We start from the raw sequence: 27,328 nt of genomic DNA, 5'->3' as shown, positions 1-27,328 counted from the left end.
ATTTTTTATCAATATTTTATCTAGTGTTTATAGTTGTTAACTTTATAAATATTTTAACGTGATAAGATCGAAACTGAAAGAAATCAGATTATGAATTTATTAATTTTTTTTAATATATTTAAATTTTTTTATTAGTATAAATTAAACGGGAAAGAGTTTCCTTAACAAAAATATCTTGTACATTAAGTATCTAAAAATATGCAGATAAATCTCTCTTTTGGGTAAAATAATCTTCTAAAATGGCATTTTCCTAATCTCGAGGCCGGCCCCTTTTGTCCGTAACCGAACAAGTCGCGCCACAAGGAAACGACGAAATAAAAACAAGAAGAATGAACGACGAGAAAAGCTATGAAACGGCACTCGTATCCATTTGATTTGACACACTCTACTTCTTCCGCTTCTCTCCGGCTCAGAATCATCATCATCGTCGTCATCATCACCTTTGCTCTTCAATTTCCGACGACATGGAGCTGAAACCAGGTCTCTCAGCTCTGGTCACCGGCGGAGCCTCCGGTATTGGTAAAGCCTTCTATTTCTTTCTTCTTTTATCTATTTTCGTCCAGCTTCAGTAAGACTAGTGTGCTGCAGAGTCTCTCTGGATCATGAATATGATCTTGCACAGCATCAGGTTGTGTCCAGATGTAAACAACTGCGTTTGAATTTGAAATCTTCAATCCTTTAAATAGTTGCTTTGGAATTGGAGCCTTCATTTTCATTTCCAATTCGTAGTGTAATCGGTAACCAGAGGCAGAAGATTCTCAAATTCTTAGTCATTTTTTTCGGTTGTTGATTTGTAGGGAAGGCTCTCTGCTTAGCTCTGGGAGCTAAGGGAGTGTTTGTGACAGTTGTTGATTTCTCTGAAGAAAGAGGAAAGGAAGTTGCGTCACTTGTTCAGAAAGAGAATGCTAAGTTCCATAGCAATTTGAAATTTCCATCTGCTATTTTTATCAAATGCGACGTCACGAATACAGGTAATTTCACTGTTAAAACATAATTGATAGTTGCTAGGATTGAATGGACTAGTTGGAGTTTGAACACTTGTGATGTATTTCTTCCTGAACTGCTTTCATTTATATGTTTTGGCATACATATATTCCGGCAGTCATATTGATTTGTAGTTAGATGGAACCTCTCAGATGATTACATTATGGTTTATTTCCTCAACAGGAGATATGACTGCTGCATTTGATGAGCATGTAGCGACATTTGGAGGTTTGGATATCTGTATTAACAGCGCAGGCATTGGTACTTCCATTCCATACTACAAGGACCAAACTGATGGCACACATACATGGAGACGAACAGTGAATGTGAATCTGATTGCAATTATTGATTGCACTCGCCTCGCGGTATGCTTTGAGCTTTCACTAGCTTTTGCAATTATACTTCCTATCAGTAAATCCGAATGTGCTACATGTTAATTAACTTGTCTTTGTTTTTCCCAAAAAGCATAAAACTTCTATGAATTTAATTCCTAAACAAAGTTTTGTCCAACGTGTTGTCCATGAATATATAGTTATTTCGTTTGATTGACCATGATTGGAGTATGTGGCTTACATATGGTTTTATGCAACTGTGGTCGTTAAAGGAAAAAAGATGCAAGATCAGAGACTCAGTTTCTGAATTGATATTCTTTTCTTTCCAAAACTGAAGGTATGCAGTAGCCAATTTTACATTGCATCCAAGTTTCCTAAAAGAGGATTATTTGCTGATTTATGAAGGTCATTGTGCAGAACAATACAGTTTCAGCACTCTTTTATATTTATTCTACCATGATGTTCTCTTTTGTTTGGCTGTTTGTGAATAGTATTGTGATTACTGAGTATCAGAATTTTTGGGAAATAAGCTCTATATATTAAAGGCTGAAAAGTGATTCCGTGAAGCCTCTAGTTTCATGACCAATATGTTGTTTCTTCAGTCTCTCAAGACTATATGTTATAAAGCTTTTTCATATCCTGCAGTCCTCACAGTCTCACACTGATTGAGAACTTAAGGTAATAGTGAATTGATTTGACTCTTAAACAAAGAAACTTTTAGATTGTCTTTAATCTTGTAGAAACCATATCTTCTAAATTGCATAATCCTTTTTTGGCGTCCAAGTTTCTTTCAAGTGTCTGAGCCTTGCTTGCGACTTTTAATTTGTGCTTACGCCAGTGGATCATAAACTTACATCATCCTTCTAATTTCTTCGTTAGTTGATCTCTTTATGTTGAAGACTATGATGATGCTCCAGCAAGATGTGTAACCTTTTGGGAGGATACGACAGAACTGTTGAAATTTATTAGTTTAATTCATACCAATTATACTTTGATCTCTTGGTTAATTCTGCTTCTGAACTTTTCATAGTTTAAACATTAGTGTGATGTGTATCTCATATCCAAAACAGATTAAAACGATGCAAGCTATGCAAAAGCCTGGTGTAATTATCAATATGGGGTCTGCATCAGGTCTTTACCCAATGATCAATGATCCAATTTACTCTGGTTCAAAAGGTTTGTTCTTCGTACTAGCTTTCTCACTTATTTTCTCTCTTAAACCCTTCTTTTGGTCAGTTTATGTACTTTTAATGTCAGGGGTTACATATAACGATAAGCATACCTAACTTGTTCATAGGTAAGTTCTTTCTACCATTTTCATATATAAATTAATGATCATGAAGTATTTTCTTTTGCAGGTGGTGTTGTTCTTTTTACTCGATCCCTAGTTCCCTACAAACGTCAAGGGATTCGTATCAATGTGCTTTGTCCAGAAGTAAGATTGTAACTTAGAAGTTAGATTTAACTGAAATAAGATTCTCATCTTAAGGAATATACTAGTAACAGAATTATTGCCAACTTTTTTGATGCAGTTTGTGGAAACTGAGATGGGCTCACTGATCAGTTCTAAATTTATTAATTTAATGGGGGGCTTTGTCCCAATGGAAATGGTGGTGAAAGGTAATCTTTATGTGAAAAATCTTAGTTTGCAATTCCAGTAATCATATAAGGAGGCAAAATTTAGGGTTTAGGGCAATAGGTTCTTGAATAATAGAGTTATGGATTTTCTCAGAATGAAATAAAGGATGGAATCATATATGCATCACATTAAGGGGATTTTGTTGATTATTTTTTTTATTTTATAAATAGTGGTATTCTCAGTATGGGGGGAGGGTTAATTTGCAGAAATGATCTATTGGCACTTGTCATACCTTCAAAGATAACATTTACTTCAGTACCATACTTTATGTAATGGAAAGGTCAAAACCTTCACGGGGGGTTATTGGATAGGTTTCTACTTGCTTTTCAACCCCTACGTGTGTGTACTGGAGCACTTAATATGGTACTCACATATATTGTGTACATTGTAATATTAAAATTTTGGTTTAGGAGAATTCCATGTTTCATTGCATCAACAGAGTTCAACTCTACCCATGGAATCAACGATAGGTCTTTTATTTATTTAAAATAACTATTCCAATCTGTTCTCCATCTCAGGTGCTTTTGAGCTTATAACTGATGAGAGTAAAGCTGGTTCATGTTTATGGATTACAAATCGGAGAGGCATGGAATATTGGCCGTCCCCCACAGAACAAAACAAATACATGCTTCGCTCTTCAAGCTCGAGGAAAAGAACTACGGCAAAATCTCCATTCCAAACTCCTTTGAATCTTCAGCTTCCACAGAGCTATGAGAAATTGTGAGTAAATATACATCAAATATCGTTCTTTTCTTCCTTTTCCATATGAAAAATTACAGATTAATTCTTAGATGATCAATTTTGTCATTATATGGTTGTATATGTGTAAAGTCAGTTCCTACTCGTTTTTTTACTTATAATATATGTAAAAACAGTCAGGCAAGGTGATTAAGAATTGAATTCTGCTAGCAAATGCAGATTTATGATTTTGGGCAATTATGTGACAATAGTGCATATCAACTCTTATGCTGAAGAATGGAAAGGTGTTGAATGATTACTTTTACTGATATAGGCTGAATATGAAGCTTGTCATCCATTGAGATGGCTTCCAATTGATCTTTGGTCCATTTTCCTTTTCAGTTTACCTTAAAATTCATTGGTCATGGAACTTTGTTGAAAGAACCACTTCTTTCTATTCTCTTTTGAGAAGAGTGAAAAAAACTACTTCTAACTTCCTTTCCAATGCTCATCATGAAGTTTTGTTTTGGTCTCGTAGACCAAAAACTTCTTCAATTTATCCTTTTACGTATTTTGTTTTCCACTATTATTGCAGTACCAACTGTAAATTTTCTATTGAAAGAAGGCAAGTTAATCATAGTTGTTTTTCTTCAGAGTGGTTCACACCTTGACTCACAATTTCCGTAATGCTACCCGTATAGTTCGTGCACCTTTGAGGTTACCAATTGGACCACATCATGTTCTTGTGAAAATCATTTATGCTGGCGTAAATGCAAGTGATGTAAGTTTATGAATCCCTTGGAAGTACTTTTCTTAATTGTATATAATATTCGGATTTCCTTTAATTCCATCATATGTCTTGTTGGCTTGCATCTGTAATTCTTTTGTATTTATTATCATTTAAAGTATATTATAACTATTGTCTAGAACTGGACTGAACTTGGTTGGATAATTGGATTACTAGCTGCTTGAACCAGTGGCACAAGGGAGCAAAAGATAAGGCATGTAGTTATTTGTCTGTCCAGGATCATTTTCCTCTGATCCTTAAGTTGGTGCTAATAAATTCAACAAACAAGCACATATAACTCTTGTAGGTTAGTTTACATCACTGGGATGGAATGTGACTATTAGGTTTGGGGTCTAGTAGTTAATCGATGGCCTTCTCTCTAACACTTAATCTTTGGGGTCTAGTAGTTGTCTAACAACTATTGGTGGGGAAATGGTTGTGTTTTTACAGTTCCATACCTATTCTGGACCTCAGACTTGCTTAGCTAGGTATTAGGATTTTCCTCCTTATCTTCATGTCCCATTATTTCTAACTAATTTCAGCTAGGTCCCTTGCATGCTATGTAAATTGTTATAGCATGCTCACAGGACTGGACAGAGAGTCTTGACATACTAAATTACTTCACAACAGCACCATATATGTGTTTAAAACAAAAATGCTGTGGTGGGGGAAATTGATCCTCCTTGATGATGGGCAAGCTGCTAACTGTAAGAGAAGGGTGCTCTTCTAAAATAAAATGTAATAGGGTTTGGGGAGTTGTCTGAAAACTTTGGTTTTGTTTCTTCCCACATGATGATTTTTAAGATAATGGTATTTAGGACATGCCTCTTTTTTGGTATTGTAAATTCTACCTTCTCATTCTCTGCAGATCCATATATGCATACTCTAACACGGACATTTTATTGGCAGGTAAATTTCAGCTCAGGGCGTTATTTCACTGGAGCTGACAAAGGCCCCCAGCTTCCATTTGATGCTGGTTTTGAGGTGCAGGAATATAATATATATTGACAAAACTTTGAGACATTCTATAATCTCTCTTGCAGTTGGCAGTTTCTGTATTTCTGAAGTCATTGATATCTATAACACCTAGTTTATAAACATGTCACATTGTTGCAGGCTGTGGGTATAATTGCAGCAGTAGGGGAATCTGTCACTAACTTGGAAATTGGTACTCCTGCTGCAATCATGACTTTTGGAAGTTATGCTGAATTCACAATGGTACGTTGAGGACACTTTCTTTCATTTAAGTCTCAAAGAACTTTCTAGGATCCAACTTTTTAAAGCTTCAATGAGCAGTATCACCTAATCACTATTATACATGTCTGGAAAAAATAATTCCTATTATATTTGTTGAGGTCTCCTCTTTATTAAAAATATCATTAATTAGATGCAATTAATGCTGAGTTTTTAACTTGAGCTAGGTGCCTTCAAAACACATCCTTCCTGTGGAAAGACCAGATCCAGAAGTTGTCGCTATGCTTACTTCAGGACTAACAGCATCAATTGCTCTAGAAAAGGTAAAGTCTCTATTTCCAAATGAGAAATTGGGTAATATATAAACCTACATCTTTCTTTGTGCTTGTTACAGATATTTGACACTTACTTTCAAGCCTTAAACTATGACAAATGTGTTGTGCTCAAACCACAAAATGTGGTCATATTCTTACGCCTCTAATAAAGTGTCCATAGTCCTGTACGGGGCGGAAATAAAAGGACAAAAATTCTGTGTTTCTGTTCTTTGTTCTGTATGCTTCACAGTTTTTAATAACATTATTCACCGAGTCTGATACACCAGATTTTTACTTGTCTGACAAATTTATTTGTCATGAATTGTTAGGCGGGTGGACAATTGGAATCTGGAAAAGTAGTTCTTGTTACTGCTGCTGCTGGAGGGACTGGGCAATTTGCAGTCCAGGTTTGCCTTCAAATACTGTAATAGCATCAATCACATGCATGCTTTTTGTTTATTCCCATAGACTTCATGACCATTTGTAACTGCATTGCACTTGGTCTTCAAAATGTTGACCGATGTACATGTATTATGGATTACCAAACCCACTGAGAACAAGTTGTGCTGATGATAAAAATCTGAGGCAAAAAGTCTCATTTCTTAGATTGTCTCCCAAAACCACCAACGATATTGCTGAATGTCGAATGATATTGAGGTGATTTCGGCATCTGTAATTCTTAACCAAAAACAAAATTGTTGCTGTTGGAAAGGTGTTCCAGGAACAATATCCTCCATAGTCACATAGTGGCTTTCTAAATGCAAATATTGATATCGGTTGATTTGAGGTAGAAAGCTAATGTAGCATCAGCCAGCTTTTGGTAGACACTGACGGGGAAAAGAAAGGATAATAAGGAATATTATCTTAGTAACCCATGCTGTTTTCCTCCAACAACATGTATGTGATAGATAGTTACTTTTCTTGATAGATTATTGGTTGGCTTAGCATTTCCTAAAGTTTGATTAAACCTTCCATATTCTAAGGAAATTTTCCTCGTTTTGGTAATGTTACTTTCCTAAATCTGAACGCTTCCACTGACATTAAAACTTTATCCATAGTTCACTTACTTGTTTCAGACTGAGGGGAAGTTTCTATTTTCCTTTGGAAATCCACTTCAACTCTAAAAGGTTGTCTTGAAACTACTCTGAAAAAGTGGTAACGTTATTTTACTTGGTGAACTCTGTTTAATGTGCTGAAACATGTATATAGAGTTGGAAGGCTAGTTTGTTACCATATGTCTAATAAATGTTCCAAATAAAAGCAATCTCCTTTCTTCTAAGGTTTTAATCCATTAGACCACCCTAGATCTCTTCTGTGAGGGAAGGGTTCATTTTATTTTTCACTTTTTTAATTTTCACTGGTGTAGAATTGGCTACTTCTTTGTTGATGTTTCATACATTCCCCTTAGAACAACAATTTATTGGATAGTGATATATGCACAGCTTGCAAAACTAGCTGGAAATAAAGTGGTTGCAACTTGTGGAGGTGCAGACAAGGCAAAGCTTTTAAAAGAATTGGGGGTTGATCGAGTCATAGATTATAAAGCTGAAGACATAAAAACCGTATGTGAATCCTACTTCCTTATCATTAAATTATTTCTTTTGTTGTATTTGGTGGAATTATATGATACATTGGACCGGTAATTTCATTATTGTGATTTAGCACGTCAATTGATCCAGATTCGTAAAATTATCTATATCTGATTATATTGATTGTTTCCTGATTGTTATTTTGAAAGACTTCTGAGATTATATTTGGTTTGAAGCATGCACATATATGCTTTAATATTAGTATAATTCGCTGATTCGAACATCCTAGTGGCAAAAGTAAGTAGGCTTGTGATACAATTGGTATTTGAATAATCTAGAAGTTGGTACACCCAGTTTTTTGAAGTAAGCTTGACCCATCTACTCGTACCGTTTTATCACTGTTCATTTTTTCCTAACTCGTCGAATTTTTTCTCATTACTCTTAAGTGGTTTGAAATTTGATCTGACCCTCGTATATGTTGGATATGTATAAAGGAACAGTATTTGATCTGACTGATTTAGATTTTAGGACCAGTTCAATAAAAGTCATTATAGTTAAAAGTCTGGGACTGATGGCTTTCAATTTTCCAGGTTCTGAAGAAAGAGTTTCCAAAAGGTCTTGACATTATCTACGAGTCAGTTGGTGGTCACATGTTCGATTTGTGTTTGAATGCTCTGGCAGTTTATGGGCGACTCATTGTAATTGGAATGATTTCTCAGGTTCATTATTCTAGCTTACATTGTTGCACTGTGACTATCTTAGTTGCCACTTAATATGCTATTTTAACAGCAAACTAAAATATGTTAAAAGTTTCTTTGCTTGTTTTGGCACTTACTATGTGTAAACAGTTATGTTTAAGGGTAGTTTATTTTCTTGTTTGGTGTCATATGTGGAGAGTAAAGTTGAAACTTTAATCTAGCAATGCATCATCTTTGGTAAAATGGTTACAGTTTTTACGTTGTGTGCTCCTAATTCGTAATGGAATTAGAGATCAAAATTCCATACCAACATGCTGAGGGTAATGCCCCACATCAGATATGTCAGACCTTGCATATCAGCTCATATGATATTGGGCCTCTCCACACCAATTGGTTTTGGGTTGGACGCTCAAATTCTACATGTACCAGAGCAAGCTGTTGGCTGTCTACTTGTTAAGCCTAACAGCTACACATGTATTTGAAACATCCACTATACGTTTTCTACTTGAAAGTAACGTCCCACATAAGACCTTGCATAAGAGTTGTAAGAAATGGGGGCTCCACCCATTCCAAATTGTTATTGAGTTGGATGCTCAAACTCTATGCTTTTGAGAGACACAGTACGCTTTTTAACCTATGCATATGCTTTGAATGTTCAATGACTTCATATATAGTTTCTATTACTAGTCTTAAACATCTATTCACAGTTAGTTAAGGAATTCAGGAATAAACATATATGATGTGATTCAGCTATAGAAGTTTGTTACTTAAACAGTTTCCAATAACATGGGGGCCTTAATAATAGTGAGAACTAATTTTTTGCTTAAAGCATTTCATGTTTGCTTGATAATTTTTTTTTTTTTTAATTAATTCATCTGATTTCAGTATCAAGGAGAGCATGGGTGGAAGCCATCAAACTACCCTGGAATTTGCGAGAAGCTTTTAGCTAAAAGCCAAACTGTGGTATGTAGCAGCTAAGTACTAACCCTGTCCTCGTATACAATTTTCATTCCATCCTCGTCTTTCTCCTTATCTATCATTCAAGTTTTCTATTTTTTTTTTTGTGACCAAGATTTAACTGTTAGTCATTACTTGACCCATCTATAAGATCTAGTCGCAAACTCGCAATGATAGCTGCCACAAAAATAGGGTATCTCATATTATGAGAACTGAATCAGAATTAGAGCAACTTTTTGGGCATGTCTGATCCAAAATTTGTCCCTAGATTTAATGTTTATACTTTTTCTTGGTACTCCAGTTAGTACCATCAATCGATAGAAAACCAGTTGATTTACAAATGCTAATGTTTTCAGGCTGGGTTCTTCTTAGTACAATATAGTCAGTTCTGGCAAGAACACCTGGATAAACTTGTTCATCTTTTCTCTGAAGGAAAACTGAAGGTAAGTATTATAAATGTTGGACATATATTTCTAATTTCTTTTCCAAACATTTTTCAATATGGTTTCAAAGTACCAACTAACTTGTGATAGTCGTTATCCATGGACTTTCTGGACTTGAATAATTGATATTTCTCAACTATCTGCCTTCATTTCATAGGTTTCCTTAGACCCGAAACAATTTCTTGGTGTCCATTCTGTTCCGGATGCTGTCGAGTATCTTCATTCCGGTAAAAGTGTAGGGAAGGTATTGCTTAAGCTCCCTCCTTACTTCTCTCACGCATTGTGATCGTTGCTGCGACTCTAAACTGACCCTAAATGCTTCTTTGTTTGCATAAAAAATATTCCAGGTTGTTGTTTGCATCGATCCATCCTACAGGCAACAAACATCGAGATTATGAGCAGATGGGCTCCTGCTTCCCTGGATGTTTTCTCTTTTCTTAAACAATGAATCTATGAGCGCAAACGACACGTATACTTGCAGCTTTGTCCAATAAGATTACTGAAAGCCGTGAACGGTGAAGATTCAACAAACGGTTGGGTGAAATACAAATAATAAAGATATGGTTAGAATTTTGAAGATTATAGTTCCATCCAAGTACAAATGTGAGCAGTACTTGTGCGAGTATACATGAACAATTCCAATTGTCCTTTAGTTGCTAACCTCTTTTGTATTAGCAATTTAGTACAGTTTGCTGCGAGCAGCACTTTTATGCCTTCTTATTCATTCCGACTCATATGGAACATTGGAAATGCGCTTTAATACTAGCATTATTTATTTTTGAATAAGAAATTTAATGGAAAGTTACTTGGAGAGATTTTTGTGGGAACAGATAATGGGAAAAGATGGTGGACAATAACCTACAAGATAATGCTCATTGTTCATAATGCTTTGAACTCCAGCGTATGAGAGGCGGCCAAACAAATCGAAAAAATAAAACAAACTATTGAACGTTCCTTCTTGTAGACTCCCACGTGTAATGGTTAACATTCTAGTTTTTGTAGATTTGAGTTACTATTCTCTCTGTTGGCACAACTCACTAAAACAAATTCAGGAGGGCCGAAATTTAACTTACAAGTTGATGAGGCATAACTCGCAACAATTTGCCCAAGTAAAAAAAGAAAACCATTACTTCATGAGTTCGTGTTCTTCTAATCTTATTCGTAGAGAGGGGGGAAATCATGCACATAAGCATACATACATTATAGACATATTGAACATGCAAATACTAGGATTATCAAAAAACTTGCATAAACAGAACAGAGAAACTACATACAACTAACTAGTACGTACTCCGAGCAGCTATTTATGATTCAGACTTCCACTATATACTTATAGAGCCATTCAGCCACACATTTACTCAGACAAAGACCCTCGGAACAGAATCGACCGGCTGAACGTCCACCTCCCTCAGCTCCGTCTTCAACCCTTTTCCTCCTCCGTTTGCCAAAGGATGCACTCCGAGAGTCGGCCCGGTCATATAAGCTCGGTTCTCTCTCTCCTTCTCAAAGGATATCCCAAACCTCTTCTCCACATTTCGAGCAAGATCCTCATACAGCTGACCATCCCTAGTCAATGCCAACATCAACTGTGGCACCCCAAGAGGTAGATTGTCTCCCCTATCAACCTGCCACAAATAACACAGTTTCACCACTAGTCCACTACAACTCTACAAGAATAGAAACTAATGATTTACCTAGATATATTTTCTTTGTAATAAATGAACAACAACGAGCATGTTTATTGAATCCGCTAGCTGTTAAATGTCACTAACCTGCCAGAAATGGAACACCTTCCCATAGGTCTTACAAACCTTGTCCAGATCCTGACGCTGGATCGGACCCGGCACCCCGGGCATGAACAAAACCCCACTCTTCACCTCATACTCGTGAGAGTGCCACAGCTTCTTCTCGTCGTCAGGGAGAGTCAAGAAGAGTCTCTCCGAGACGATGTACTCGAGGCCGATGAGCTTAGCGTCGGCCTCAGGGCTGTCGTAGATGAGGCACTGACGCACCTCCTCATTCTGGTGCCCGCAGAAATGGTGGGCTTCGACCTGACGTGTCATGTCGTGGCCATAGAAGTGGAAGGCGCAGAGGTGCTGGTGGATCTTGTTGACGGGGCCGAAGCCTTGGATGGCGGCGGTTGCGGTTTCGAGGATGGCTGTTCCGGTCTGGGTTGGCTCGCCGGGGACTTCTGCGTGACTATTCGCCATTTTTTTGGGCTTGGTTGTTTTGGTTTGTGTGAATCGGTGAGAGAGCTAGAGCGAAGTACTAGTGGTTTTGGTATGAAAGAGTCTTGAAGGAAGTGTAGAAGACGGTTTAAAAGCTTGGTGTATGTTTTGGAGTAGGAAATTAGGGTGTCGCATGCAGTCTTACGCGTGGTGGCAGATAGCATAGGTGGTGTGTAGCAGTGGTAACGTGGCGATAAACGGGGCTTTTATACCGGTTCAATTGAAGAGAAGGAAATCAAGGACTTGGGGAAGTAAAATCTTGGGTTTTTGTCAATTTACTTCATTTTTAGGAATTTTTTTCTCACTTACCCCATTAAGTTTTTTTAATTCCCTTTTATCCAAAACACTCTAAGGAGATCTTCCCTAATACTCTATTAAGATTTTTTTTAATATTTTTTTAATACTATTTTACCCTCACCTCACATTTTTTTTTTTTTGAATAACCTCACCCCTTTGTTATTTAGAGAGAGAGAAAAAAAAAAACTATAGGAGACTTCGCCGGAGCCCCGTCACCGGCCGCTGGAATCCGGTCACTGATCGCCGGATTTCGATCACCGGCCGCCACCCACCGGAAAGATTTACTGCCCCAATAGACATCTATTGCCCTCAAATAGAGGGGCAATAGATGTCTATTAGCCATGTATTGCCTCCCAATAGACGCCTATTGCCCCCCAATAGAACTTTCGGTTGCCACAATATGAACTAATCTCCTAAAATTTAGACAATAAAACTTTGCTTAAAGAAAAAAAAAACGAAGAGATTATATCAATTTAAAAACGTCTATTGCCCCCAATAGACGTCTATTACCCCCCAATATACATTAAAAAAAAAAACATGACCGAAACAACAACAAATCGTGGTGACTGTGGTTCGATTGCCCAGGAATGTGTAGAGAAGGTCACCACCAGAAAACAAAAAACTGCAATTCAACAATTGACTCTTCCCTATCTGGCCCGCCATCCAACCCAACTCCGGCAGCCCCGTCCTCGAAAATTACGGGTTCGCCCTCCCCAACCTCACCCACCGCTCCTTCCTTGCTTCGACCTAGACCTGGTCGGGCTGGATCTGGGCCCGTACAGGCAGCTCCCACTCGACCAACCACTTCTCCTGCCTCACCAGCGACTGCGGCAGCAAGCTAGAGTGCAACGGCGCCGGCGTAGCCCCCGCAACTCTTGCCCTGTTTGGCCTCGACCACGACCCCAACGACAATGGTCTACGGCGTCAGAGAGAGAGAGAGAGAGAGAGAGAGAGAGGAGACAGATCGATATGCCGGAGGGAATGAGAGAGATAGACAGTGGCAGGATGTAATTTCTTAATTAGATTAAGGGCAAAATGGTCATTTGGTGTTAAATTGGGTAGATGGGAACAAAAATCTATTGCTTGGGTAAGTGGGATAACTTTGGCTTATTTTGGTGCTTTGGGTCAAGGACCCTAAAATCTTTATTTCCCGTCTGAAGGCTCTAAATTTACTCACTTCATATCTTATACTTTTACACCTCATATCAAATTTTTAAATATCAAATTTCTTTACTAAACCTCACTAAAGTTCCTCAAATTATCTTCACTCATATAATTTGCAAACAAATTAAAGTAATTATATACACATCCCTCTTTTGTTAATGCACACCCCTCAACATTTTTTTGCCATTTTTTCTCTAATTTTTCCTCTTTTACCCTTTCCCTTTCTCTGTCTTTGTACCCAACTGCAATCCCTTGTCATTCTTCCCCCCCCTCCTCTTTTCACCCCGGCCCCATTTTATGTTATTTCCTTGATTACTGATTGAATACTAAATTTCTTCCAATTCAGTACTTTTATTTTGGTCCTTTGATCTTAAATTCTTTCACTATTGAAGTCCTAGTGCATGCCTTTAGTTTATTTGACCCTATTCAATATGACATATTGACTAAACATTAATTGTTCTTGTACGTACTGTAATATAAAGAATTTTCAGGGTTTCAGCTTGATCAATAAGACAACAACATCTACAACTCTTCAAGATAGATAATGCTGGATAGAGGAAACTAGCAAAAACTTTTTGAATTTCTATTAGATGCTATACTTTGCCAATGAATTTTTGCATGATTGATTGTTGGTGGGGTCGGCTGCTTCACCAGAAGAGTCTCATAAATTCTTTTTTTACTAATTAGGAGGAGGGTAAATTGGAGATTTAAAATTGTACAAAAAATTTAGGTGTGTATTAAACAAATTACGATGTGTATATAAAAATTCCCAACAAACTTTTATCTTTAAAATAAAAAACTTAGTCATTTCAATAATTTAATTACTATTCAAGTAAATCTAGAATATGTGTCTGGCCCAAACTAGAGGTTACTTGCTCTACTTGAAATATGGTTTATATTAGAGATATTCTCAGAGAATCTTAGGAAATATCCAATCAATGTACGATTATGGCTCCATGTATAACTCTATCTCTATATTTGTAATCCTCTATATAAATATGCCCCAATTATCAATGAAAGTACAACTCAATTATCTCCCAATTCAGTTTTTCTTAAACACGTTATCAGCACGAAGCCCTAACCCTGAAACCCTAAATTCGTAGCCTTCAAACCCTAACCACCACCTCTGCATATATTAAAGCCCTCAATCCCAGGATTCCAGAACTGGCAGCGGAACCACCAGAACCGACCGGAAAACTACCGAACCGGCCACCGGAAGTATTGAACAGCCCTCAAGAAGAAAAAAGAGGGATCCCCGCAAGGGTTCACCACCTTCCGGACCTCCGCTTGCTACCAATTTTTTCCACCAGTAGCACCTCAACCCCAGGATTCCGGAATCGGAAGCAAAACCCCAAAAACTGGTCCGAAAATAGGTGAACCAACTTGCCAAAAACTGGCAGAAGAAAGAAAAGAAAGGGAAAAAAAAAAAAAAAAAGGGAAAGGAAAAGAAGCCCAAGAAGCCTAAGACAAAACCCAAGATCAAGCCCCAGCCCAAGGCAGAGGCCCACTACCACGTTAGCAAGGGGACCCACTGCCACATCAGCATCAGGGACCCACTGCCACGTCAACACAGGGACCCCTCCGCCACATCATCACTCAGACCCTACTGCCACGTCAGTCCACAGTCAATGCCTGTCAACCACCGCCGGTGACTTTTCCGGCCATTTTCCTGTAAACTTTTCGGCGACTTTTCCGGCCAAATTTCCGACGACCTATTTTGATGTATTTTTTTTTCTAAAAGGTCCTGTTTTTTTAGAGTTTTTTAATTCAATTTCTCTTATTTTTCTCGGGAACTTGCAAACTTCCTTCTTTTACCCCCCTTTCTTCATCATAGGGGAGACATAATTAAGCTTAACTATGGGGGTTCGTGCTCATTCCAAGCTTGGAGCTTGTTGAGATCTCCAAACTTAGAGTTTGTAGAGAATTTATGATCGACCACTTACGTCATTGTTTTGATCTAATCCAATACCTTTTGGAATTGAATTTCTTGGAAGCGATTATGATAAGAAATTCGAAATTTCTTGGAAGAGATTACGTTAAGAAATTTTATATGTTTTCGTGGTAGCCTTTTACGCTCCGAAACTAACCCTAATTTCTTGTTCTCTTTCAGGATGAGTAATCTGAACAAATTGGACTTTGCTCCATTGGGAACAACTGGCTCTGAATATCACAGGTGATTTCCTGATGTCCGCCAGCATCTCAAGGCCGATGGAATTCTGGATACGATTCTCAAGCCTAGCCAGGACATGCTACTGTTGAGCAAGCTTAAGCTTTGGAAGCAAATAGAGCAGCTTTAGAGGCAAATAAGGCGAAAGCCATCATCCTAATGACTCGTCATATGGATGATTCGCTCCAATACGAGTGTATGAATGAAGAAGACCCCAGAAGGTTGTGGGTCTCACTCGAAGAAAGATTTGGCAACGTTCGTGACTCCCTGCTTCCTGACCTATAACTGAGATGGCATAGCCTCCGCTTCTGTGATTTCAAGTCAGTTCTTGACTACAACTCAGAAGCACTTCGCATTAAATCCTTAATGTAATTCTGTGATAAAGAGATCACAAATGCGATATTGATTGAGAAGACTCTCTCTACATTCCCCGTCTCTGCATTGATGGTTGCTAAGAACTATCGAATCGATGTTACTGCAGGATGGATCACAAGGTTTCATGAGCTTATTGGAGCTATCAATGTCGCTGAAAAGCATGACAACATCCTTGTGAAGAACTATTATTCAAGATCCGTAGAAACAGAGCTTATTCCGGAATCCAATTATAGTCACGCCCCTAAGAGAGGGCGCCAAGAGCAAAACCCTAATTAGGGATATTTCTGGACGTTCTGGTCTATATAATCGCTCTACTTGGGAATGTCACCGCCAAAATAGGCGAACACGGAACCGAAGAGGTCAACGTGGAAAGAGAGAGGGAAGCAACACCTCTGGCCATGTTGGTGGCACGACCAACACTAAGAGCCATCTAAATGATGCTTTCAAAGCACCTCAATCAATGGAGTCTGAGCAAAGAGATGTATGTTCTTGATGTGGAATGTCTGATCATTGGGCACACATTTGTAGAGCTCGTGAAGAAATCATCACCGCCTACAAAGCATATTAAGAAGCAAGAGAAGCACACTATATGGAACAAGAAGATCAAGAAGATGATCTAGAGTGAAGGGTTGAAGACTACAAATCTGGCTAGGATCAATAGATCGCCAATTCTGTTTAAGTCTTTATTTTTCCAAGAGATGTAATAGGCAATTGCCAAATACTTTGTAGTAATGCCAATGGTTTAAGTCTTTCTTCAAAGTAGGCTCACCCAAAATAAGTGTGATGTCTAGGAAGGTTCTGAGATTAGTGGTACTTAAACGAGCCTTGCTCCACCGACATCTCTCTACTCATCTGGTCACATTTATTTTGGAATTACCGAAAGAAGTTAGACGACTACCATTGTTTGGCATTAGCTAGCATTTTGGATTAGATTTTATTTGGTCAAAGAGACAAAGATGTAACTCGTTGGCTTATGAATAAAATTTCGAGTTCTTTATGACTCCATTTTGATTTTGAGCATATGACTTTTGTGACTACGATGGCTGGGCCATCAGTATTAATTCAAGGACAAGGAATAGCCCAAGTTCCACTTGCCAAATGGCACCTTAATTACTGTCACAGAAACCCTCTACGCTCCTAGGGCCAATCGCACCTATGAAAAGCCAACGGATTCCATGCAAAAATGCATGTAGAGAACGGAAATGAGTTCCTTTACAATACCTCTAATGATTGCGAACAAAGACGCATCTTAGAGAAGTTTATGTGTCTCTCTAGTGGACTCTATGTCACTATTCAAGCTATAAAATCCAATAAAGTTATGAGAGAAGTTCTCTTAGATTTAGACACATATTGGCTTTGTCACGACAGGATAAATCATCCTAGTCATGATATGATGATCCGTCTACTAAAGACTTCACATAGACATCATTTCTTTCGAGCAAAACGAAGCATGAATCAAAAGTTGATTTTTGGATTAAGTGTGACCGACACAGCTGCCTAGGGCACCGCCTCCGTCCACCACCAGCCTAGAGCTGGAGCAGTCCCTATCCATGACGCCATGGATGGTGTCCATCATGGTGATGGTGCCCTAGGTGATGCTGCAATCACCAACTTGCTTCAAATAGCATTTCAGACGCTCAAGCCCAACCAAAATTCTTATTGGTTGCTTCTAAAGCATCTCGCTCGTTTTACAAAGCTCGTTCCTTAGGGACAGTAGAACTAAGACCGTCCTATGCAAAGGATATGAAAATACTCATTATGTTCTTACATAAAATCCATAGGGATTCTCTGAACTGATTCAACCAACTTGCGGACGTTTAAATATCTCATGATATTGGTTGATACGCAAACATGCTGGTCACGTGTTATTCCATTGTCCACCTGTAAATGCTGCTTATGCTACACTTCTAGCACATATCATATGACAACGGCTCACTCCCTGGATCATCATCTTCCGTCAATTGGACTTGACAATGCTAGAGAGTTTACATTGAAGACTTTCGATGGTTATTGCATTGGGACTAATGTTGGACATTATATTCCCATAAACACACCCAATTGGTCTCACGGAAACAGCTACTATGGTAGTCTGGACATATGCACACTAATTTCCTTATATCTGCTTGGGGTGATGCAATATCGCATGTAGCTATGCTAATTCATCTACGACCCACTGCCACTCATATTTGACTGGGTACAAGTATCGTACTTATGCATATTTGAGTGTGCCTTTTATGTGATAATTGCGCCGCCACAACACTTTATGATGGGTCCACACAGACGAATGGGCAGCTACGTTAGATTTAAGGCTCCAACCATCGTCGGCCACTTCATGCCCTTGCTAGGCGATCTCCTTACCGCTAGATTTGCTGATGTCACTTTGATGAGACAGTCTTCCCGTCGTTAGGGAGAAATAAGAACACAGATGTTCAGCAGGAACGATAGGAATTGTCGTGGTCTGTACCCACTATGTCTCATCTTGATCCTTACTAAAGTGACGAGATCACACATCTGCTGCAAATATTCCTGTAAGGAAGTACGTTCTTATAAGAGGACATAGCGCCACCCTACACGGAGGTAGGCATGGCGCCAACGCCAAAGAGAGTGGCACTCTGGCATTACAGGCCATGGCCCCAGCTAGGATGCGTGGGAGGCCTATGAGTTCGAAGGATACTTTGGCACAACCCAATCCTTTGATCATCAAGACTCAAAATCCGTCTCATGAGAATCTTCCGAGTTATGGTTATCATTGGGGGACGCCTCAACATCAGAACATATTCCTGAGAATATAGAGCTCTATGAAAATTACACTAGTGTACATGAGACGTGGGATAGAAACTCCATCATAATTGATGATGTAGTTGCGCATGAGTTTTTTGAGTCAGATGATATCGAACAACACTCCGTTGATGAATGAATGCCAATGTAGACAGATTTGTCCTAAATGGAAAGATGCGATCCAGGTTAAGTTGGATTCTCTAACGAAGATTAAGGTTTTTGAGTCAGTGATGTCAACACCTCCTAACATAAAACCTATTGACTAATGGGTCTTCGTTAGAAAGCTTGATGAGAAAAAGAGATGGCAATCTCGCCTTATGGCACAAGGCGTCTCACAAAATTCTCTGGAATCGACTACGATGAGACATATTCTCTCGTAATGGATGTCATTACACTCCACTACCTTTTCAGTTTAGTAGTTTTCGAATAACTGATCATGCAACTTACAAATGTGGTCACTACGTATCTCTATGAGGATCTAGATACGGAATATACATGAAGGTTCATGGTGAACTTCATCCCCACAGAGCGCGTTTACAATAAGATTGAAACGCTCACTAAAGTGACTATTTGATTAGGAATGGATATGCCCACACGTTTCTATAACAAGTTTCGGATTCTATCGCGGTTCATGTTGGACATGATCTTCATTGGAAGAACTTAAAGAGTTAAGGGAAACCGCTGAACATTTGATATCCGAGTTTGAGATGAAAGATTTTGGGAGAACAAGATTATGTCTTGGTTTGGAACTTGAGTATCGTGTCGATAGATGCTTAGGCATTTTGACAAGGTCAAGCCTTCAAGCACCCCCGTGATCGTCTGTAGTCTTGATCCTGAAAAGGATCCTCTTCGTCGAAAGGATGATGACGAAGATGTGCTAGAGGCAGAAGTGCCTTACTTAGTACAATAGGCACATTATTGTACTTAGCTAAATGCACAAGACCGGACATCTCATTTGCAGTAAGCTTGTTAGCTAAGATATAGCTCTGCGCCAACACAACGCCATTAGGATTGGTGTAAAAGATATCTTTCAGTACTTGAGATATACGATTTATATGGGCTTGTTCTATCCCTACAGAGAGATGATGGATTCGGACCCATCACACACCAGGAATGCCACCAACACTGGCCTGCGTCCTCTATCCCCATCCCAAAACGACATGTATTTTGGAAGGTTTTGCTGATATTGGGTATCTCTCTGACCCCTGCAAAGGTCACTCCCAAACTGGTTAAGTGTTCACCATGGGTAAAGACCGTGATATCTTGGAGGTTTACAGAACAGACCCTAGTTGCTATATCTTTTACAATGCAGAGATTATTGCTCTTCACGAAGTGATTCGTGAATGTATATGGATTGGATCCATAGTTACGCATGTTTGAACAATTATGGTTTCAAGTCTACCACAGATGAGCCTACGAGCATATAAGATAATGCTGCTTGTTTTGAAGCAAGGCTACATCAAAAGCGACCACACCAAGTATAATCAGCAACAACAAACTCTCCTCAAGATCAAAGTAAACTAGGTTCGATCTATGGACAATATGACAGACTTTCTCACTAAGTCATTGCCTAAATTCCACTTTCAAGAAACATGTTGGTAGCATCGTTTGCGGAAGTTATCCGAACTCCAATGACCGTAGTCGTCAGGAGAAGAAGCAGACATCAAGGGGAGGTGTCTACATGTATGGTCTCTAAACGTGAAGGGTGTGTTGTGCTCTTTTTCCCCTTCGACCGAGGTTATTTTTGTCCCACTGGGTTTTTGTTACTCGGCAAGATTTTTAATGAGGCAACAAGAGAAGCACCACGTTTGGGTGACACAAGGGGGAGTGTTCAAGTAAATCCAGAATATGTGTCTGGCCCAAACTATAGATTACTTGCTCTAGTTGAAATAGGGTTTATATTCAAGATATTCTCAGAGAATCTTAGGAGATATCCAATCAATGTACGATTATGTTTTCATGTACAACTCTATCTCTATGTTTGTAATCCTCTATATAAAGAGGCCCCTATTATCAATGAAAGTACAACTCAATTCTCTCCCAATTCAGTTTTCCTTAAACAATTACTTTATAAATCTTAATTACATATTCATTCCTTAATTAGACAACATAAATATCTTTTTTAGTAAAAAAAAAATTAAACATAAGGTATTAATTTTTTAAAATTAATTTCTAATCAACAAGTGAACAAGAAAATAACATGAACTATTCAGTGATTTTTTTTTCTTTTTATTTTTTTCTGTTTTAGCTGTGAAAAAAAAAATATTAATCATTTTTTTAATATTATTTTATTTTTGTACCTCATGATTAATTATTTAAATATTTGTTTAGTTTTTTTAATTGCTAGCTCTTTTTTTTTTTCAAATTTAATGGATAGTATTAGATGTAGGTCAAAATATGAGTTATTTTGTTTTCCCTCACCAACATGCGTTTAACATGTATATCATACATTTTTATGTCACATGATCTTTTTTTTTTTTTGATCAAATAAGAACTTCATTGAATAATGAATCGTTTACAATGATTTAAGGAAGTACTTTCAATAATCAGCCACCATAGAGGTAGAGATTACAAGAAAGCTTCCCATACTAGACTTCACACTGGAAGTCCATATTGACACATTGATGGAGCCACTCAGGCCCCGACTTTAAGCAAAGAAAAGGCTGACTGATTTTCAAGGCTTCCCTTGCTAAACAGTGAGCTATTTTATTGCCTTCTCGTTTCACAAAGCGGCCTCTACAACTATTAAAAGACTGAACTAAACACTTGACTTAATCAATAATATGTCCCTCAGAACTAAGATCATCAAAACTATCATTAAAACTATTAATAACCAAGAGTGCATCACCTTCAACTTCGATGTTGGAAAATCCCACATGCAATGCGAACTGATCTTAATCATAGTTTTGATTCTTATTAAATGTTGTAATGAGTATCAGAGTATGTAGTGAAAATGAAAAATGAAAATAGATAAGGAAAATAATAAAGAATACGATCTAAAATTATTAAATTGGAAAGTATAGAGAAAATAAAAATAATATTTTTTGGGTATAATTATTGTCCTTAATAGTAATTTTATAGTAGGCTAAAAGGCAAACGCTAAAACATTGTTCATTATTGTTTAATGAATAGTGTCATGACATTTTTGCCCTTCATTTTTTGGAGAATAACTTGTTTGTCCCCGACAGGTTTTTGATACCTGTGAAGCCCAGTGGTTATGCCTCGGCTGTGCGTGTTTACTCTAGAGAAAGACATCTGCTTTGATTTGTCCTATAGATGTTTTCTTTTAGTATTTGGTGTATTCTAAGACTTATCTCAACCACATACCATGAAACAACGCCTGCGTATCTAAAGCACCATCAATATCATTATTCAGTTTCCCAAGAAACCAAAGGAAGAAGAAGAAGATCAGTTAAACTATGATAAAAGAGTATTAATTTTGGAATTGGCTTCCACCGAATTGCTTCTGCACCGCTCTCTCAGTCTCAAAAGGTAATCCCGATCTTAAAAGTTTGGATTTTTGAAGTATTAGGCTTTTGGGTTTCTTGGGGTTTTTAGGTTTTGGAGGTCAAATGGCCCGAATGGGTAGGAAAGTTTGAAACTGTGGGGAATTAGTTACATTTTTCTTGTTGAGTTTTTCAGGTTTTATTGAAAAGGGTTGTCTAGATTCTGCAACTACATATATACTAAGGGCACTTTTACTTACTTGGAATGAGAGGGAATGATTACGGGGTAAAAATATTCATGCATTTACTAACACGTAAAGGAATCGGAATGATTCCGGGTAAAAAAATTCCTGCGTTTACTAACACATGAAAGAATCAGAATTGATATAGGTCCCACCTCCTTATCAAGAATCGATTCTTGAATACTCATGAATTTGATTACGAAGGGGGGAGATGAGTTTAGGAATCAATCCTCAGGAATCAATACCGATTCTTTTCTTCTCTCATTCCACTTGTCTCCGATTCATGATTATTTTCCATTCCAAGTAAGTAAATGTCTCATAAGTTTATGCAACTAGCATTTTGATTCAAAATGAATGAGTCCAAATGTGTACATGAATTGTGATTTTTCAGGACATGCTACTGCAAGTTTTGTCTTCCGGTTCTGTTTCTCTCTGTTGTCTTTTTGCTTTTTGAGGTTTTTATGTTTTAAATGGAAATGGGTAGTCTATAGGCTCTGCATTTTGTCCGTAAAGATAACAGGGTGTTTGGTTTGAGGGAAACTAGAAAAGAACGGGGCTTAGGTAGAAACGTGCCTACATTTGTTAATGACCCATGCATACTTCAGTGTCTCTATTCTGTTATTTAATATTTTTGATTCTACATCTGCGTGCTACCTTGATTTGCTTTCTTCATTTTCTTTGATAATAAAAGAGGGATGCATTTTTTTGTGTCACAATGAATCTATCACTGAATATACAATAGCATATTGGTATCAAAAGAAAGTGATTGAGGTATGAAAGTGATTTTGTAATTTTTTCATATTAAGTAGTTTGTCTACAGTCGTCTAGGGGAAATATGAATGTTTGAATTTTGGTTAGCAGTTCGACAAGAAAGTGTTATTTTCATTCTAAGTTTAATTAACAACAATACATTACATCAGATGAAGTTGTTTTGCAGTGAAGTCCTTAACTCACAATCTGTTCCTCACCTGTTAGAATTTGTCCTAAACTCTATTTTTCGTCAAATCTAATAAAAATATAATTTAAGGGCTTACATTGAAGAGTTTGTTTGATAACTTGCATTTTATTGTTTTAACCATTACATATCATATGTAGAGTATGTGAGTTGAAAGGGATATATTATAACTATCCATGTTCTCAATTTGAGCCATCTACCTGTATTCAAGATAGATAATACCTCGACTTTTACTCCCCCTCTCTCTCGCTCTGCTAGGGTTAGGGTTTTGAGTTGTGCGGCGTCCCGCTTCATGGCTGCTGCTATTGCCTCCATGAGTGCCAGGCTAGCGACCAAATTGTAGCTCAAGGATGGTGAAGAACCTGTGGACTTGGGGAATCTTAGGGTTCCGGGGAAGGAGTTTCTTGCTCATCACTTTTACTTGGTGGGGAAACTTAATACTTGCAGGGTGGTGGTTTTGGATTCGTTTCGGAGTGCGGTGAGATCGATGTGGCGACTGACGGGGACCGTGGAGGACCAACCACAGGGTGACCGATTTCTGTTTACGTTCACTCATGAACATGATGTTGCTCGGGTGAAGAAGGGAGGCCCGTGGGGTTTTCAACATGCTATGATTTTCTTGAATGATTATGATGGTTTCTCGGAGATCTCTGTGGTGAAGCTTGATTTTGTTTGGATCTAGGTTATGCTTCAGGGCATCCCACCGAGAATCTTGACGAAACCGACTCTCTAGTTGGTAGGAGGGAGGACTGAAGAGGTTCTGGAGGTGGATTGTTTGGCTCTTCGCCAAGGAGAAGCTCAAGTCCGGCTTATTCTGTCCATCAATGACCGGTGTGCCTGGATTGTGGGGTTAGGGTTTCTCCAATTGACGTCCTAACGTTGCGATTTAGGTATAAGAGACTTCTGGGGCGCTGCAGGTTGTGCGCTCTATTGAATCATTTGGAGACCAATACTGTAATAGAGGAGGGCTCGCAGCAGCCCCAGGGGCCGGTTTCTCTAGCCCTAGTTTTTAGGGCTAATACCCAGCCCTCTCTTTCCCTGCTTTCGACCTTCAAGGTTCCTAACATGCTAAGGAAGAAACAAGTGCAGATTTGTTCGCTTCTAGAGCTAGTGACATCTCTTGGGTCTGAGGGAACTTCTGCTCTAGCTCCGGTGGTGGGGGTGCATCGTCCCAAGGAGAAGAGGACTCTGAATAGGGTAAAAGAGCTAAACACAGCTTAGCTCTTATTCCAGCAACCTGCAACCGGAAAACCTAGGTTTGGAACTTTCTTCTGAAGGTTTGGTTGAAGAGAAGGTGAAGGTGATGTCGGCTCCCAAGGTCTATAAGAAGAAGGACAGGCCTCGTGGACAGAGAAACAAGGTTAAACCGGCGGTTTCTGTCTCTGGTGTCGGGTTCAACTGAGGATGGTCCTGGCAGTGTGCATGAGGGGTCGGCAGCTTTGCCTGCTTCCCAATCTGAGTAGGAGGTGATCTCCTCCGTCGACTAGGGTGTGATGGGTCCTGTTTGGTCTTAGCGACGTACACCAGAAGGGTCTTAGGCGTCAAAAGGATCAAGGAGGTGTCTCATTTTAGGAGGCGTAGGGTTCTTGCTTTTTAGTTTTATTGCTTTTGTTGGTAGTCTTATTTCTTTGGATTTTAGTTTTTTGGATTTCCTTTTGGTTTCAGTTCTTTGCTGAGCTTGCATTGTAATATGAGGGGTGTTTGTACCCTTCATGCTTGACTGAGTGAGGTCGTTATGATTTTACATCAATGGATTAATTTTTCGTTGCCCTAAAAAAAAACAAAAACAAAAATTAAGCCATGCATCTACGTAAATTCTTATTTGATCATTTTGGTGTGTACGTATGTATTAACAAATTTGGGTATTGTGAATTTTTGGGCTTAATGATTTAGTTATATTTCTGCATATACCTTTATACTTTGTCTGTGAATTTCATTGTTGTTTTCTTCGGCTTTTTCAGATCTGACCTTATAAAGAAAAAGGCTTCTGCTTTTTGCTGTTGTTGATTTGTATTCAGTTTTGAAGTATTTGGGCTTCAAATTCTTACTTAGGTATACCATCTCCAACTTTTTCTCTTTACCATCTTCGGCATGTTTGTTGTAAAGCATTGTCACCAACTCACCATATATGTTGAGATGATTTTGTTTATTCCTTTTGAAAGGGTCCTTCAAGTTTAAAACTGTAATTAGAAACTCTCTGAGGCAGTTTGGGTTTTTTGAAAATATTATTTCCTTAATGATCGGATTCAAGTTAATTTGGGATTTAGAGGTTGATCTATAGGTTTGGTTACTAGTGATGACTTCGTCATAACTACAGATTAGCACTAGCAGATGGAATCATATTTAATAGTTGGTGCTGACATTGGCAAAGTTGTTTTGCAGATACAGACAGTTGTTATAAAGCCTCATCATTGTTAGAGGTATATGCTATTTTAACTATCTATGTACGTATGCTATTTTTCTTTTTAGATTTGCAGTTGTTATTGGTTCTATCTTCAAGTCTTTTACGCATATTTTCTTCAACATCTGCTTGTTGAACATGACTATTTATTTCAGTGTACCAATCTTTCACATTTCTGGAGAATATTTCCTGTTAATATATGAAAATTATTCTATGCACGTCGGTGCACTGAATCTTCCCCCGTTGATATAATGTACTATAAAACAACATGCGAATATTATGTGACAGTTCTTGATAAAGCTTATTATCTTTCTTGGCAAGTTACTTAACGCATGCTTTGTCCTCTTTACCCTAAGGCCGCGTTCGCCGTCTGGTGCAAAATTGGTCTCTTCCAGCGGCGACCGGGTGTCTAGGGTGGCCTCCGGCCTCACCGTCGTCTTGGTGAGTGCTGTCGGACGGGAGATCGATAGCTACTGCCCTTGGGACTCTGTCGGAGAAGGTTGTTTCTCGGTTTTGTCAGTTTTGGTTTGGCTGGGCTACAGGCTGAGGTGGTGGGTTGTGTCGTTACAGGTTGGTTGTCAATCCTCGTGGAGGTTTTCGTGGACTGACGGCGTCGATTTGAGTTTTTTCGATCGGTGGCTGTGCAGGGCTGTGAGGAACCGGATCGAAGACTGTGTTTGTTTGGTGGTGATGCAGGTCGACGATGTACTCGAGACGGTTGGATCACTGCCATGGTGGTGTAATCATGACGAGGCGGGTTGGCGGCAAGGATCAGACCAAACTCGGCCGGGAAGTGACGCACGACGAGGGTTAGGAGCAGATGGTAGACTGGGCCCAAACCAGGTTTGATGGGCTGTGGCTGATCTTCTTGGCCGACTACCATTTTGGGCTTCAGGTTGTTGGGCTCAGATTTCTTGGCCCATACAATTTCTCTTTCTTTTAGGGATACTATGTTAGTAGTTTTTACTTTCAATAATTCCCTGAGTTTTCAGGGATCTATGCACTTGATGTGTCTATAGTGCCTCTAGAGTAGTACTAAAGGAGAATTTACGCTAGTCTCTACGAATTTAATGTATAATGAGTGGACCTATTTCTATGTACCACCGTGGGTACTACCATACCTTCTTGATCTGTCTAGTTGAAGACAGCAGAAGAGTATGTAATGACCATTTTGACATGCGATGAATACTATTGGCACCCGTTTTGGGGGTTTGATTAAAAAAAAAAAAAAAAAAAAAAAAAGCTTTGTTCTGTTCTGATTGCTCTCGTGGCTTATCATCATTAAGTAGATATGCTACAATAATTCCACTTAGTAAAACATTTGGTAAACATTTCATCAAAAATAAAAATAAAAAAATTGGTAAACACGCTGGAACATGAATTGGCGTCATATATCTCCTCCTTTTCTCCAGAAATATCTTATTTTATTTTATTATAAATATTCGGATGCCTATGATCTCACCAAACTCGATCTCTCCAGCTGTCACTTACCAATAAAGATGAATGGCTCGTTAAAAATAATGGATTGCGCATGTGCTGAATTGGATGCTAGGTCCGTCTGATAAGTTTTAATTAAGAATGTGTTATTTTTTTTATTGGCGACACAAAACGTTGACGACTACCAACTACCAAGCCAGCAGGTTTGAATCTCCAGGCTGTAGGTTTCACGTGTTCTGCCACTTCTGATTCAACAACATAAATAAATTATATATACTAACGA

General features: G+C 38.5%; 2 protein-coding genes across 2 annotated transcripts; one reads left to right on the top strand and one right to left on the bottom strand.

Moving 5' to 3' along the window:
- Positions 1-252: 252 nt before the first annotated feature.
- On the top strand, positions 253-10,361 carry LOC112173131 (prostaglandin reductase-3). The gene is made up of 18 exons (XM_024310692.2): positions 253-519; positions 798-971; positions 1,168-1,349; positions 2,387-2,492; positions 2,675-2,751; positions 2,849-2,936; positions 3,474-3,675; positions 4,288-4,414; positions 5,330-5,404; positions 5,537-5,638; positions 5,842-5,937; positions 6,258-6,335; positions 7,371-7,490; positions 8,048-8,176; positions 9,041-9,118; positions 9,469-9,555; positions 9,713-9,799; positions 9,903-10,361. Exons 1-18 carry the CDS (start codon positions 465-467, stop codon positions 9,951-9,953), a joined length of 1,914 nt encoding a protein of 637 aa, XP_024166460.1. The 5' UTR covers positions 253-464; the 3' UTR covers positions 9,954-10,361.
- A 405-nt stretch (positions 10,362-10,766) lies between these two features.
- On the bottom strand, positions 10,767-11,890 carry LOC112174031 (oil body-associated protein 1A). Its single transcript, XM_024311725.2, has 2 exons — positions 11,328-11,890; positions 10,767-11,180 (listed from the first exon to the last, which is right to left on the bottom strand). The coding sequence occupies exons 1-2, from the start codon at positions 11,763-11,765 to the stop codon at positions 10,914-10,916; spliced, it is 705 nt and encodes a 234-aa protein (XP_024167493.1). The 5' UTR covers positions 11,766-11,890; the 3' UTR covers positions 10,767-10,913.
- Between the last annotated feature and the right edge of the window lie 15,438 nt (positions 11,891-27,328).

Source organism: Rosa chinensis, chromosome 6 (assembly GCF_002994745.2).
Source record: "Rosa chinensis cultivar Old Blush chromosome 6, RchiOBHm-V2, whole genome shotgun sequence".
Classification (NCBI taxonomy): domain Eukaryota; kingdom Viridiplantae; phylum Streptophyta; class Magnoliopsida; order Rosales; family Rosaceae; genus Rosa; species Rosa chinensis.
The sequence above is the reverse complement of the archived record's forward strand: the minus strand, read 5'-3'. Positions and strand labels throughout refer to the sequence as shown.